The following is a 15,743-nucleotide window of genomic DNA, read 5'->3' on the forward strand; positions in this document are numbered from 1 at the left end:
ACTCTCATAAAAGAAAAATCCTGCTTCCTAAGCCAATTAATTACTTCAGATTCAAGTGTTAAATGCAGAAAGAATGCGATTCAGCTACATATCAGTAATGTAATCACTTTATCTAACCTAAGCTTTCAAAGGACACAGAGTAATTTCGTGTAGTATACTTTGTCCTTCACTTACATTTATGTTTTGACTGCTCCCTCCAACAGGAAAACCAATTGTGTCATCACTTTCTATGGCACCAAAAATCTGGTCAAGGGGAGGGGAAAAAAAAAAAGAGAAAGAAAAAAAGAGATTGCATACATCAAGTCCCAGGTTTATGAAAAATGAGCAAAATCACACGTACTAGGGTTTTGAAGCCACCTAGTTCTCATTTAACCCACAATTCACTGCTTTAATAAGATGATATTTTGATTTTTAATTGATAAAGCATACTAAGCATTTGCTTTCAGATTTAACTTTAAAGCTGTCAGATTTGACATTCTGACTTCATATATTTTCTACTGTTTAATTTTCTTTGCATGTACTAGGGGCTCTCTGCTATTCGACAAAACATTAGCTGAAATTATAATGTAAAATAATGGACTCCAAATTGCTCCTGCTGCAGCATGCACTGCAATTTGAGGTTGTTTTGGCTGGGGTATGTGTGGAAGATCTCTAGTTTCCTACAAGACTTAAATAACAACTGTACAGATCCCTACATATTTGAAAAATACAACATTTATAATTTCACAGTGCAATAGCAACGTTACTACTTGCTATTACATACCTTTAGCATTTGAGTGAGATAGGAACTGATGTTTTGTAAAAGAAGTCTGTTTGGCATTTGTCTGGAAGATTTCTTTGCAGCAATATAGGAGTTACTCTGACTGACTAACGAACGCATTTCTTCTAAGACAGAGCGAGTGTCAATATTGTCACACAGTGCTTCATGAATTGCTGCCTTCTTGTCGTAAAAACTAAGAAGAAAAAGATTTTTTTTACTGTTGACGGCAAAAGCATCTGCAACCTACTCTGAAGAACTTCTGCTGGAAGAGTAAGGGGACCTAAAAGTGAGATAATGTTTTGTTGGTCATAGTTTATATTTGAAGGAAAACAGATGAGTGAGAAAAAGGCATTATCACGATGCTGTTGTTTTGCAGCTATGGCCAAAGGTAGTCAGGATAATCTAATTGGCAACAACCATCCAAATATCTAACACTTTTTCCAGCAACTGACCTTTTCATACCAGTTTTTAAAAGCAGTATAAACTGCTTACTTGGTACCTTCTTGTGTTTACTATATTTTAAAATAGTATTGCTCTCATATCCCAATGTACCAGCCAAGTACTCTGTTTAGTAACTTTCCAGTGAGGAACATCAATTTGGAAATTAACTTACCACAAAGTGAAGTGTTACGAAGCTGTTACAAGCAAATACAATGAATAAATTTATGTAAACCTTTGTAATGTTCATGAATAGGCATAATAGATTAAAAAGTATATTAAGTACCATTTCATCACACAAAGGGTACTGCTGTTTCAAACAACATCCTTTTTCCATAGAAAAGAGAATGAGAAGTGGTAGAGAAAGAAGACAAAACCAAACATCCATGAAGCATATATTTTGTTCTTCCCACTCCTTTGTCCCTTCCCTTTGACCCTTCTATTACTTACTATCTTTCTCTTTTTTTAGTAAAAGGGTTCTCTCTACCATCCTCAATTGAAGATGAAATTTTAGAGGACATCACTAAACTGCATTTGGTCCTTCAATAGGCAACATCTCTGTCCACAACAGTGAACTGAACTAGGAACATTTTTAGTACTGCAATATAGAGGCTTCTATTTTAAATTTCACTCATAATAGAAGTCATATAGAAACTGTTTGTATTACAAATGATAATGTAGTTTTGTTATAAAAGTGAAAGACTGCAATATTGATATCACTGTCTCTCAATAACACATTTTCAAACATTGGCACTCTGATCTGTTGTGCTTTTAGTCAGGTCATTTAACTTCTGTTTGACTCAGTTTGGTCACTGCATTTTGAAATGTATAAAATACTATTTTTTCCAGTTTTAATGACTGTGAATTATCAGTCACTTCTCAGATAAAAGGACAGCATTTTAAGTACTGAGGAAAATAACAGCTATCTAAAAAAAAAAGTTCTCTTTCCCTTCATAAGCAGGGCATAAATGAAAAGGAAATTAACAATTTCATATATCCTTCAGAAAGCTGTGGCAAGATTAAATTCCCTAGCTTGTATAGAGTTGGGGAACTCCATGGAAATGCTATGGACTTATAAATATCACTATATACAGAGTAAGTAATTTTGTAAGAAAAAAAATTTAAACACATAGCTACACAATGGCTATTCACAGAGTAGTAAGAACATTCCACTCACTTCTTGTTCAGCTCTGCTTCCTGATTTTCCCATTTCTGAAACCGGCCTGTCACATCAGTGGGAGCTCGAAGAATATCCTTCACATTTAAAAAGAACTCCTATAAAAGAAGAATATAGCTAAAAATACATTTAAATTAGACAGAACCAATATTTACTACAAAAAGAAATTATTTCTTAATTAGCCTCCTAAATTTTATGGTTTCAACAGTTTCAGCCAGGATCTACTTGATACCTGTCAAAACAAGGAAACCCACACATTTTGCATAACTCTGTAAATCACAGTTGGACTATAATTCAGTTCTATCTCTTGGCTCTGCCACTGTACAATACACTATGAAACTGAAACTGCTCAAATACAATACCATTTTTTAAAAGTTTAGGCAAGAGTTCTTATCGCAGATTGTTAATGTGTGGCTAGCAATGGAAGCTGAAAAATAAAAATGGCTTTACAGTAAGGGCCTATTTTATGTGGGCAACAGCTTGGTGAAAAGTCCTTTTTCACTTATTCTGTGGCACAAACCAAACATTTGATATAGAAAGCAGAATAGCTTCAGCTGGAGAGACCAACAGCAACGACCTCAAAATGATGTACAGCCTTCTCATAGGAAATGTGGGTTTAAATCACAGCTCCAAACTAAACAGGGAAAGGAACTGTGCCTGACCCCTCACGTACGCCCGCAAAGCATAGAGGCAAATGCTTGATATATGTGGTGAGGAGACAAGGTAGGAAGGACACTCCTTCTTCCCCTTTGGCTATATTTGTGTAAAGTCTGATCTGGTAGACATGTTACAAAAGTGTCTATTGGACTGAGTCCTATAAGCAAGCTGAATAGAGAAACTAATCTTGCATATAAGTGCCAAGCTGCTCAGAGATGTTAGAACTTTGAGAGAGCACCCAGCTGCAGAGAAATGTAGCTGTCTGTGGAATTTACAGGAACTGAACGTTCAATGGTAGCTAAACAAATACTGTGACATCCCACCTGATGAACTCAGAAGGCAAACTCAGTCTGTGGATATGGCCTATACATCCTTGGGTTCTATTCCTTGAACCACATAGGACAACACAAAGCCTAGAAAGCTGGAGGAGGAACGGAAAGCTTACTTACATTCATAAACTTCTCATACTGAATAGCTGACTCCATGGTATTATTTGAATAATCCAGTGTATCCTTCCAAGAGTGCATGAGGAAAGCCAACCGTAATTGTCGCGCTATTAGGAGTTTCAAAATAAAAAAGGAAAATAATAATAATCTAAAGTATTTTTATGGCCTTCAACACTGCAGTGGCTAAGAACATATTTTTCAATATTCTTACTATCAACACATCTACCAAAAAAGCAAGAACACTATCCTCCATACAGATAATACCAACAAGGAACAGAAGAACAAGGAAGCCATTCTAAAGTTAGTGAAGAAGAATGACACCTGAAGTTAGTCATTTTTGGAAACTCCATTATATATCTGAATAATAAAATTACCACAGTCATCACTCAAAGTACATGAAAAGCACTCAGAGTAATTTTTACCTGTATGTTTCTTCAGTGCATCTTTTATGGTAATGAAATTCTTCAAAGATTTGGACATTTTACAGCCAGCAATTGTTAAGTGGCCAGTATGCAGAAAATACCGAACCCAGTGATTGTTTTCAAAGTATGCCTGCAGCAGAAACAAAAAACCCCAAAGACACAACACTGTTTATATACATACCATGAAGTAGGATAATTTAAGAATAAGAACCGGAGAACTGAAGTTATGCTTATATAAAACACACAAAAAGTTTTAAAAATTAGTTGATTGATTTATGCAATCAAAGCAAAGCATGTTGCTTTTTCACTGCAGAAACTGAAGGCCAGTTCATTCACCTCGGACTGTGCCAGTTCATTGTCATGGTGGGGAAATCGGAGGTCAAATCCTCCTCCATGAATATCCATCGACTCTCCTAGAATGCATCCAGCCATGGCGGAACATTCAATATGCCAACCTGGACGACCCTGTTAAGAAGAAGACATGACTTGGCTGCTTAGTTAATTGTCTCTCTCTCCTGCCTGTGTATCATTCCCTCATTGCTCTGCCCCTAAGCAGAAAAAATGATAGTGTTACCAAGAAAAAGATTCTCAGTCTTAGCTGCATAAAAATATAGTGTTGAATTTAAAGATCAAACATGGCATATCTATCTGTGACGCTTTATCTGTTTATTATTCTTTTAAAAATTACATTAATATTTTTGATCACAAGGGAAAAAAAGGATATAGAAATTACTGCAGATAAAGCCTGTAGATAAATAGAGGACAAATGACCAGTAACAGCCATTATGAGCATACGTGGTGATTTCTGTTTAAAAAGTATCAAACAGATAGATGGATACATATTCTAAATTATTAAACTGACATAACAACAGAACCTATAATGGAATACAAGATCCCCATAATCTATGCATTATTAATATGAGAAGAGGCAAAGTATTTGTGTAGCATGCTATCTAATAAGGTGTAGAATCCTGCTTATAATGTCCTTACCCTTCCCCACGGAGAGTCCCATGAGGGCTCTCCTGGCTTGGAGGATTTCCACAAAGCAAAATCATTTGGAGAATGCTTCTCACGTAAGCGATCAGCTGAGATGCTCAGGTCACCTTTCAAAAGAGAAAATGTAAATATATACATTTTATTTAAACACCAGCAGTATTGATTTTTTGCCTCACTGTACCGCACATCAAGTTAATTTTAAAAAAATAAGAAATTTAAATAAAAAAAATTAAAACAGTCCTCAAAATCCCTCATAATTAACCTTGATAATACTTTAGGGTTTTGATTAATGTTTGGTTGGCAGAAAATGTGACAAGTATCACTTGCACTGCCTTCTAAGTTTTAACATGGGATTTATCTAGATTCTCTCTGTAGGCACAATTCCAGTATTTCAGTTACAGAAAAAGAAATATAGAAACAAAAACTCCTATACCCATAGGCAAATATGTCTGCAGAATAAATTCACTCTAAAGTTAGAAGGATCCAAATTAAGACTAAGATTGTCTTTTTTGCATGCACAACGTGATCATAGGATATTTCTTCCACCTCTAATCTCAGTTGCTGCACAGAATGGCTGGTATTTGTTCAATAGCTATGTTTACTGTTATGATACCATCACAAATGTGTTATGCAGGATATGCTGTTAGCTCCTTAGGATCATTTAGGTGTTACTGTCATTACATCATCTTTAAAACACAAGGAATTTACCACTTCTGCAGTACTGTCAAAGACTAAAAGTGATTAACAATACCACCACCACAAAAGAATCCAAGACAGATTAAAGACAAAATTGTCAAGCTTAAACTTGTCATTTAATTTTGATGTACAGCTTGAGATACCTGCAGTCTCAATTGTTTAGAATATCTAACATTATGCACTTTAAATATAAAAGTATTATGCTTTTATTTACATTAGTTGCCATATTCAAAGCTTAGCATTTCTGCTGCCTGTAACAGTCAGAATGACATTATCTGTCAGGTTAAGGACAATCATCACAAATGAGCCAAAGCAGCTAAGCTGACAAGCAATAACTTGAGGTATGTGTACTCTTGGTTAGTGACATTAATCACTCAGCATCAGTTCCTATTTCCAAAAGGACACAACAATTCAACAAAATTGACTAGTTCTGTGGTGGAAATGATACTTTCATGTTACCACAAAGACTGTGGTTTAGGCTGGCACCTCTTGTTTCATAAAGAAGGTTTCAGCTATAAGGGTTTGCATTAAAGAAGGAATAAATAATTATATCCATTTTAAGTTGCATCTCTCAGATACTGCTAGTTTCACCTACTGTGAGTACCCTAATTTCACCTAACATGACTGTTATACAAAACCTTTAAATATTCTTCTTATAGACTTTGTGGATGATTTGCTACTAAAACTGTACCACCTTAGGAGGAGATAACTAATGAGTGTGGTTTACTGAGCATTTTAAGCTACTTCTCTGCTGTGGCTCGACTCAAAAAAAAAAAAAACAAAAAAAAACCCCAAAAAACCAAAACCACAACAACAAAACTAAATCCAAATGTAGGGTTTTTTTTCTTTAACACAACAAGGTTTACAAAGTAAAAAGAGTCCTCAGTACAAAAGAGGTACTCAAATATTTGTAATGAAATAACCACAGCCTGGTGTGGAGAGCTTTCACCTGGCATGTGGAAGACCCAACTTCTAGTCTTTACTCATCCTCCTTTGAACCAGATGAACAGCCATATAACAGGTCTATAGTCAAATGACTGAGCTATTCACAATTCTGACCAAAAAAACCCACCAAACAAAACCAACCCAAAATTAATGTTTCTTGGTATTTTCCAATTAAAAACTTTTCTAAAAGTGCTGGTTCAAGCTACAAAATCTTGGAAAAGAAATCTATTGGTAAAGCAAGTGCAGCAGGTAAACCATTCAACTCTGACAGTAACTTTGATCCAAATATCAGTGAAATCAATTGAAAATATCAACACATCATGAGTTTCTTCAGCAACTTAATCAAATTTTATTTCCCCTATTTACCTTCACCCTCCTGAAGAGCTTTTTGGTCACCTACAGCTTCAGGAACCAACTTAGCATAGGAGTGTTTTTCACTGGAATCAAACTTCACAGTATCAAAGTATACAGATCCATTGGACACATACCTGAAAAGTTAAAGATCATTATTTAGTTAACTTTCTACAAAGAATTAACTGAATTCTATCCCCAAAAAGTCACTGTCTTAAACTTAAGTTCTCTAGTGAAACCATATACAGTATGGTACTGCTCAGTATTGTAAAGATGACTTAGGTGAGCATAAGCTTGAAGGCCTTACCATAAAGAATTCAAACAAATCATTGAAAGTCATAATAAAATTGATCAAGGGGAAAACAACTAACATCTTTTGTTAAACTCTTAAGAGGTGAGATGTCAGATAACTGTCCAAGAGAATATCTTCTAAGAATCATGTTTGTCTCACAGTCCACTTTGTCCACCTTCACTTTGCCAATTTTTTCCCACTACAGCCACAATAAAAACTCTGGCACAAAATTTTCAGGATCACCAGGAATGCTGATAATTCAGTGCAAAAGATTTTGAACTGGCCCCCTTTTTCTTCTTTTTTAAGAAAATTCTAAAATGTAGATTTAAAGGAAAAACATGCAGGAGAAATTATGACAGATTGAATAACAGATTTGTTTTCTTCACAATAAAAATACATCCATGCCGAAAAATTAAGGCTATTATCAGAAAGATAACCCCAAAATTTCAGACAGGAATCTATCGTGATACTTAGGAACTTCTAGAGTATTAGCATGATTTTCACAAATATTAGACAATGGCAGAAAACCAGTTCACAATTACTTTTTTTTAAACTTATTTATTTACAAGTGATTTCTAGCCATCTACTCAGGTATCCACTTTTGAAACTCCTTGCTGAAGTCCAGGAGTCAAACACAATTCAAGTGAATGGGACTTAGACTATTTATTTTAATGAACGAGGATTTCACACGATAGGTTAAATAATCTATCACTTCTCTTTGTAAGACATCATAATAAGCATAGAATAGCACATTTTCATCAGGTGAGAAATAACAGGTCTTTTGCAAAAGAACCTAAAGTTTCTTTATTTGATGAAACACTACTTCTGGAGAAGACTACTATTGCATATGGAAACCAAGAAAAAAGTTCACTGTTTAATGTTGAAAGCAATTATTCTAGCTCTGATACAGTATAAGCGGTAAACAAAAGCATCCAGTAGCAAACCTACCCATAACCATTATCCACAATCCTCTTCACAAAATCCACAATTTCTGGCACATATTCACTAACCCGTGTTAAAACATCTGGAGGTAAAACCTATGGATAAAAAGTAGAATTTTATATTTTTTATATATAAATGTTTACACATATGCAAATATGCACTAGATATATGTTTACATTGGTTAAAAATTGGCTCAAAAGCAAGTGTCAGTAGAATCTAAGACTCTCATTTCAAGCTTTGTGCTCAGAAACAACGTGCTGTGGCCACTTTTTCCTCAGCCTTTAAGGCAATGTTAATAACAGACTCCTGTAGGAGATGTCAGCTCTTCCACTTATTGCACTTCCGACAGAACAGGCAATAAGTCCCTCTGATTTGCAGGTAAACAAATAAACCTTCAGTGATCTGAACCATTGCATATGACACAGCATTTCATCGGTAACACTGTCCTTGGTTGTTATTATCACATAATTTATTAGTGGCTGAAGACTGATAAGTAGTCAGTCTCAATGCTGAGGTTGGCAGGGCGCTCTTGTGTAGCTAACAGACTCTACCTCAAACTTCTGGATCAGTTTATGATTACAAGCCCATGTTACACCAAGGGGAAGGGATGGAGGGCACACGTGAAACTCAATCACCAGTTAACAAGCTTTGGTAACATGTGCAATGAATTAAAGACTGTTGGCACTGAAACAGAAAAGGTACCTATTTGTGTTAAAGGAAATACTTTATCATTAAGGTTAAAATACCAGGTTTTTGAAAGCTATTAAGGAGATACATTTTATTCTGGATATTACGAGGCATGGCACATACACTTTTAGAACAGAAAACAGTTTGTTTACTTACATTGAGCGCTTCCATATCTTTATGAAATTCTGCTTCCCAGAATTTGGGGAGCTTTGAGAATATGGAATTGTCAGTCACCTGACTGCCAAATTTCATATCCAGCCAGTCAGACAGCAAATCTCTGGCTTCTTCCAACAGTATCTATAAAACAATAATTGTAAATGCAGCTGATTGAAGACTTGCCCTGTTCAAACTCTGCAGAAAGATCCTATTCTGAACAGAGAGATTTGCTTAAGGAAAAGACACTTGGATATGAATACAGAGTAATCTGTGATTCTACCAGATTACTATCATATTGCTCTTCATAAATATGGATTAAGCAAACAGAGGAAAGAAGATAAACTGATAAGTGGTATCTGTTTTGATATCAATTACTTAAATAGGCATGTGGAATTTACACTGGGAACACCATATGGGACCTGCAGTTATATCATGTCATCTGTTTCCCCCCATTACTACTGGATAATACTAACAGAAGCCTTACTGTGCACATTGCTAAGAAGCATTTGAAAGACTAATTTGAACACTGGCAAGGATACATTTCAGTCTTATATTAAAAGATGACATTTTTTTTGCAATACATTATAGCCCAGAAGGTGTGATTGCTTAGATTTTGATTGTTTTTAAAATTGTAGGTCAGTATACACTTTTATAAAGGCACTTGATATTAGAATAGGTGCACTTTTTTTTTCAAAAGATAATTGAGAGTTTTCTCAAGAAGGGACTACACACCCTATGCTTCCCATAGTAATTACCACAAATACTCTGAAAGCAAGAAAAGATGAAAGTGGAAACCAATTGCTAAAAGACCATAGTTATACTGACCTACTTGGTTACTGGGACAGTACCAAAGCCCAATAATGTCAAGAAGACTACTATCACTAAATGTAATGGTCTTTGGATAAAAACTATCCCGAGTATAATTTTGGGGATGTATTTTCTTCTCTGATAGGAGATGGAAACACTTGTGTAGAAAACTGTCACCGATATTGGAATGTCAGTAATTTAGACTGAAATTAATTCATCAAGACAAAAAAGTCAAAGAGAAAGTCTAAATATATGCAAGAGAAAAATTCCCATTGGAAAGATAAAAATAACTGAGTAATTATCACAGTGAAAGGGAAAAAAAAAAAAAGTCATTGATAAAAAGAGCATCCAAAAAATATACAGTTGAATTTAAGGATCAAATTTTCTGTATTGAATACAAAGTACTAAAGTCCTCAAGCCCACCATCCCTCTTTTTAAGAATAAAATTTCCCATAATGTTGCAAGCAATTACCATAAGCTAAATATTATTTTTAAAACCCCTAACAACTATAAGCCAAATATAACTTAAAAAGTAATAATACTAATACTACTACTAATAAAGTTATAATAAATAACTCAAACTGACCTCATGACATCTGTTGATCTCTTCTGCAGGGAGTTTTGCTTGCACAGCTTCTTGTAGAGGGTCAAAAGCAGACTTCACTGCATTCTGAATTCTTTCCAACATTTGTTTTTTATCTGGGTCAGTTGTCTCATTTAATTTAACTGAAAAGAGCTACAATTAAAAAAAAATTAGAAAGTAACTTGCAGTACAGTAGTGCTGTTTTCCAATATATTATCTTAGCCACATAGTACCTTGCTAGTGATGAATAATACATTATGCCACATAAAAAGCTTTGATATTAAACTACTGAAATACACTCCGCATCAGAAATAAAGGTGAAGTCAAAAGAATGTTTTTCAAAAGAATGTGAAAATTCAGTTTTTCAGAAAGATTATCAATTACTACATGATCATTACTGTTGTTTAGTAATTTTTATTTTCTATGCAGTTATCATCTTAATTACACAGCTGATTATCACAAATCTGAAAAGGAAAAGCTTTAATGCGAAACAGAGAGATTAAATGCTATGCTTAGAGAGTATGTCAGGCAATGATACTTGGGCAAAATTTCCAGGCCTCCTATTCCCAGGCCTGTATTAAATTCATTAGACTAATAATCTCTTTGTAATATGCAGTTCTAAAAAGTGATCAAAGAATCAGCTTCCCCCACCTTCCGTCCAGCATACACAATTTAGTAAATCACTAAAGCTTTGGAGCCTTTTTGCTCTTTCCAAGGCCATCAATGGTAAAAAAGAGAACTCTCGGAAGCTTTAAAAGATTATGGACATAGCACCATTTAAAAATATTTTAAAAGGTTATTTTTAAAGTTTGAATTGTAACACACAAACAACCAAATGCATTTTGAGTTTCTTCCCCAGTACCCCAACAGCAGCATACATGCACTCACAGTTTATGGACATAAAATCAGGTGTGGCTTTACACAAATAGATCTTGTCAATTTTAAACCAATGGAAAATCAAAGTGGTGTGCAGTTCCAATAACATTTCTAATTTGTGTATTACAAGTTCAACAGAATAACTGAAACAAGCAGAAACTTTAAGGAGGTAGCAAAGTCAGAGGCTTTTTTTAGATGCTTTGTTACATTATTGAGTAAGAACCTAAGACACTAGAGGGTATTAAATACCACACCTACCTCTGAGGCAGTTTTAACGTCTTCAAGTAGCTGATCTGGTGCTGATTTGTTCTCTCTATACCGTTCAAAAAGGTAATTTTGTCTTGCTCGCTTGATGATCTACAAAGCAGAAACACAAAAATATTTTTGTGAAGCAACAGAAAGTTAAGCAAAGTGCAAATAAAATCTATTACATACTAAAGGTATTTCAGAATCCCTATACATTTGACAAGCGACAAGAATTACACTCAGTAATACAAATGAAACATACCATACACAGTTAATCAGCCACCTCAGAGTTAATTAGGTATCTCAACAACATGCAAATAAAACACATTATCTTTGTAAAATGCTTAGTCTTCATTATTTATGACAACACTCATTTATATACAAGAATACAGGTTTTGCTATCATAAGAATGCTACAAAACTGAGAAAACTCAATGATTGTGTACAAAATGTATGTCTGAGTTAATAAGTGCAAGATTTATCTTGTCTTATCAAATGGCCATTACATATGACTCTGACTTCCATACTCAAAGTACAGTATTTTAGATTGCAATTTAAAAATACCTTACCTTATCATCAATATCTGTAATATTCATACAATATAAAATTTCATATTTAAAATAATCCCTCAATATTCTTCTCAGGATATCAAATGAGATGTATGACCTAAAAACATAAAAGATAAAGGGGTGTCTTTAGTGAACAGCTCAAGTCTATTTCTATTCTATGCAAAACCAACTTTAATCTCAGGAAGTCAACTAGTAAGTTTTAAGTCACACAGTGACACAGTATAACATGCTTTTAATCTTAAATCTAAAGTGTTGAGAGTAACAAGACTATTTTCGAGTAACACACTCATCTAAATGAAGTATCTTTTTCTATTAACCTTTTGCTTCCAATAGGCACTGTTATCACCTATATCAAAATAAGGAACTGCAGTACCTGGCATGTCCCATGTGAGAAGCATCATAAACTGTTGGACCACAGCAATACCACAAGACCTTTTTTCCATTCTGAGGCTGAAATATTTCCTTAATTGAAAAGGAAAGTACAGTGATCAGATGAAATTGAATTGAATGAGATCTCAGGCCAGTAACACTACATTTAGGGATTAGAACATGACAATACGTCTTATGATTACAAAAAATAATAGTCACTCCCAGGTTTACCATAAGAAAAGATCACCACTAGCTTCTTCATTTAAGAGAGATAACAGAGTGTGGCTGCTTATGTTATTCGTACTCTTTACCAATCAAGATATCAGATTACAAAGACTTGGACTAGGCAGGGCATTGAAGGTGTATTTATAAAAGGGAAGATCATGCTTGCTTTTGCATGGAAAAAGGCTACAGAGTATAATAATTTCACATACACTTGGATACTACATCCCATATGACATTATTATTCTTAATATTTCCTCTCTTTCACCAAGGATCTTGAAACAAGACCACAACAAGTTTTACCAGTTTATATGACAATAATACAATTGGCAAGACTTTTTTTTTTTTTTTCACCACAGACAAAATCTACAGAAAGAAACTCTGATTTTGTTCTGTTCACATTGCCTTTACTTATGTGTATTACAGTTGAGCCCCTGGCTGTTTTACATGATGATAACTAGCAATGGGGAACCATCTATTATGCGATCTACATATACATACACACACTTGTAGTAGATGTATATTTATTGTGTATATGATAACACTTGTGCAGCAAACACGCTTCACTGACACAGCATCTCTGGCACGTGCTTATTAACATTCCACAAAATTACCCAGCAATGTGTCTACCAATAGGGTAAACACTTAAGAAACAAACATTTGATGACTTGTCTATTTGTGTTTCTATGGAAATTTCCACTTCTCTTTCATTTAGTCACCTTATTGCGAGTCAGGCTGTTGTAGAGGCAGAGCCTAGAATGTTTTGTCCCTTCAGGGGGAGACCAGGGAGGCTGCACACGCTTGCCTTTACCTAGGGGAAAAAAGGAGCTTGAAGAGAACTGAAAAGACACTTTTCACAAACAGATTTGCAATATAACATTTTCTTCTTATCACATCATTAATTTATTTCAAAAGAAAAACCAATACATATAATTAGGGAAAGCAGCTCCAACCCTACTAATCCAACTACTTCTGTTAAAGCATCCTACAAAGCCACTAAAAACAAAGTAAATTATTCCAATATGGTTTACTTTCTACTCTCTGATGCCCTATTCCTATTAATTTTTGATCCAAGTAAAAGGAAGGAAGAGGGTATGTAAGTGAGAGCATGTAATTCAGTTAAAGCATTAACAAGAGCTTTGAAATTTAATGAATTATTAATAAAGTGTTATAGCAGCTCTGGCCTTTCTGCAACACCACTGATTTTACTGTCCCAGCATAACATAGATCTCATACAGAATTTGCAAAAAATCTCCCGAGACCAGAGTTAGTCTCTAGAGCCAATATTGACAGAGTATGTGTATTCAAGGTGAGAGGGAGGGGAGACAGAAAGGTTTAGAGAGAACCTCAGCTTTTAATCATACATTGTTGCTATGTACACAGGGCATTTTTGAGCACATTCATTTACCACAAATATGCTCCATTCAGCAAAAGGCTACATTTTACCATTAAAGAGAGTAGACAAAACCCAGTGTAATATTAGTGACACTACTCTTGCATTTGTTTTCTTTTAAATTTTTAAGAAGCAAAATAGTTGTTAAATTAATGTTGTTTTTTTCAAACAAAAGCATGAGTATGTAATCTGTTGAAGAGTTGCAGTTTGCTATGCACAGGGCTGCTTACAGCCATAATGATGTTAAACTAATTATCACATTAACTAGGAATTCAAGCAAACCAGGAAATTCAAAAACACAGCAAGGTTTCCAGCTTAATACACACAGCACTGTCTTTAGGAATTCTCGTGGTATGCATTTTAACTGCAACTAAAATGTTACACAAACTATTTGTTTTGACAACAAAATTGCTTTCTGATCCTGTGTCTCAGGGTGCTGCTCGTCATTAACTCTGCTTCCCCCGATATCTTTGTATGAATATTTCGGCTGAAAAACTTCAATTAATGCAAACATTCATGGTATAAAAAATTTAATATATTCCTCATCTTCCTTTTTTGAATAACTGCCTAAATAAGAAAAAAAATACATTAACCATAGTACTCTGTCTCAAAAATGGGATCAATTTAATCTCCATGTTATGGATCCACAGAAATATGTGTTTATTCTAAACATTTTGGTGTACGAGATTCCCTGAACAGATTACCTCAAGTTCAAGAGCAGTATATCCATAAACCAGACCATATACACAGGTATGGTTGTGTTTACTCTTTGATTTACAAAGATTATGCCGGCATGCTTAATTGCGGCTAACGTTTTCCCTCAGGGAAAGAAGCCTGTGTGGGTTAGTCTAATAAAAGATAAATCTGTAAAGCTTTCTTTACTTACAACCACACTAAACATAAGAAAAAACCCAGATACTGTACTCAGCTTATGAGTTAGGTGTCACGTTATATCCACTACATGGACACCAAGGGCAAAGGAAAAGGCATACTGTTTAGTCTGTTCAAATATAGTCTTCCCCCTGGTTGAACTAAAGTTCATTTGCTCTAATCCACCCCTGGAGCTCTCTGATACACCCAAAAAAAACACTGATAAAATATCCAAGGCCTAAGAAATGTGGCAGATTCATGTGTAATTTCCACAGTGAACACTGCAGAACACCATTTCAGGACTTCTGATGCATGTGCACTGATCATGAAGATAACAAGACATAACCCTTTAGAAAGAGAGACTTAACATTAAAGATTTTGTGGACAGGAAAACAGAAACCTTTTTTCTTATTGTTCCGCCCTGACCCACAGAAGTATGCAGACAAACTGTAGTTAGTAGCATTAAATCTGCCATTAGAGCCAGCGATACAGCTGAGATTTCTTCGCTGCTGAAAGGAAATCAATAACCAGCCTAAACTCATGCAGGCACACACACATACGCAGCATCTACTTGCACCAGTCTGATTTTAACTGCTGGTCTGCTAGGAATTGAAAACACATCTGATGAGAGGTTGTGAGAAGATGGCATTGGAGTAATATTAGTCAACAACCATCAGCAAAAATGACAGACATCATGCATTCATTTGTAGGTACTGCAAGCACTATACAACAGCTCTGTGTTATTAATTATTTCATGACTCCCTGAGCAAGGATCTCACTATAAAGCAATTAAATTAGAGTAGCTCATTGGAAAACAACTCAAGAGAGTGATGCATCTCCCAAA

The 15,743-nt window shown here is 34.9% G+C and overlaps 1 protein-coding gene across 3 annotated transcripts in view; it reads right to left on the reverse strand.

Annotated features, from left to right (window-relative positions):
- Nucleotides 1–15,743, reverse strand: part of CARS1 (cysteinyl-tRNA synthetase 1) — a 34,323-nt gene that overhangs the window by 11,932 nt on the left and 6,648 nt on the right. For all 3 annotated transcript variants that reach the window (XM_080345685.1, XM_080345684.1, XM_080345683.1), the window contains 15 exons: nt 13,356–13,447; nt 12,419–12,507; nt 12,046–12,142; nt 11,490–11,588; nt 10,359–10,508; nt 8,966–9,106; nt 8,129–8,217; nt 6,904–7,025; nt 4,891–5,003; nt 4,237–4,365; nt 3,901–4,030; nt 3,482–3,585; nt 2,376–2,473; nt 764–953; nt 175–243 (listed from right to left, as the gene is read on the reverse strand). In XM_080345685.1, the coding sequence (XP_080201811.1) occupies nt 175–243; nt 764–953; nt 2,376–2,473; nt 3,482–3,585; nt 3,901–4,030; nt 4,237–4,365; nt 4,891–5,003; nt 6,904–7,025; nt 8,129–8,217; nt 8,966–9,106; nt 10,359–10,508; nt 11,490–11,588; nt 12,046–12,142; nt 12,419–12,507; nt 13,356–13,447 (1,712 nt within the window). The remainder of the gene's footprint in view (nt 1–174; nt 244–763; nt 954–2,375; nt 2,474–3,481; nt 3,586–3,900; nt 4,031–4,236; nt 4,366–4,890; nt 5,004–6,903; nt 7,026–8,128; nt 8,218–8,965; nt 9,107–10,358; nt 10,509–11,489; nt 11,589–12,045; nt 12,143–12,418; nt 12,508–13,355; nt 13,448–15,743) is intronic.

The sequence above is a fragment of the Nesoenas mayeri genome (assembly GCF_963082525.1).
Source record: "Nesoenas mayeri genome assembly, chromosome: 5".
Lineage (NCBI taxonomy): Eukaryota > Metazoa > Chordata > Aves > Columbiformes > Columbidae > Nesoenas > Nesoenas mayeri.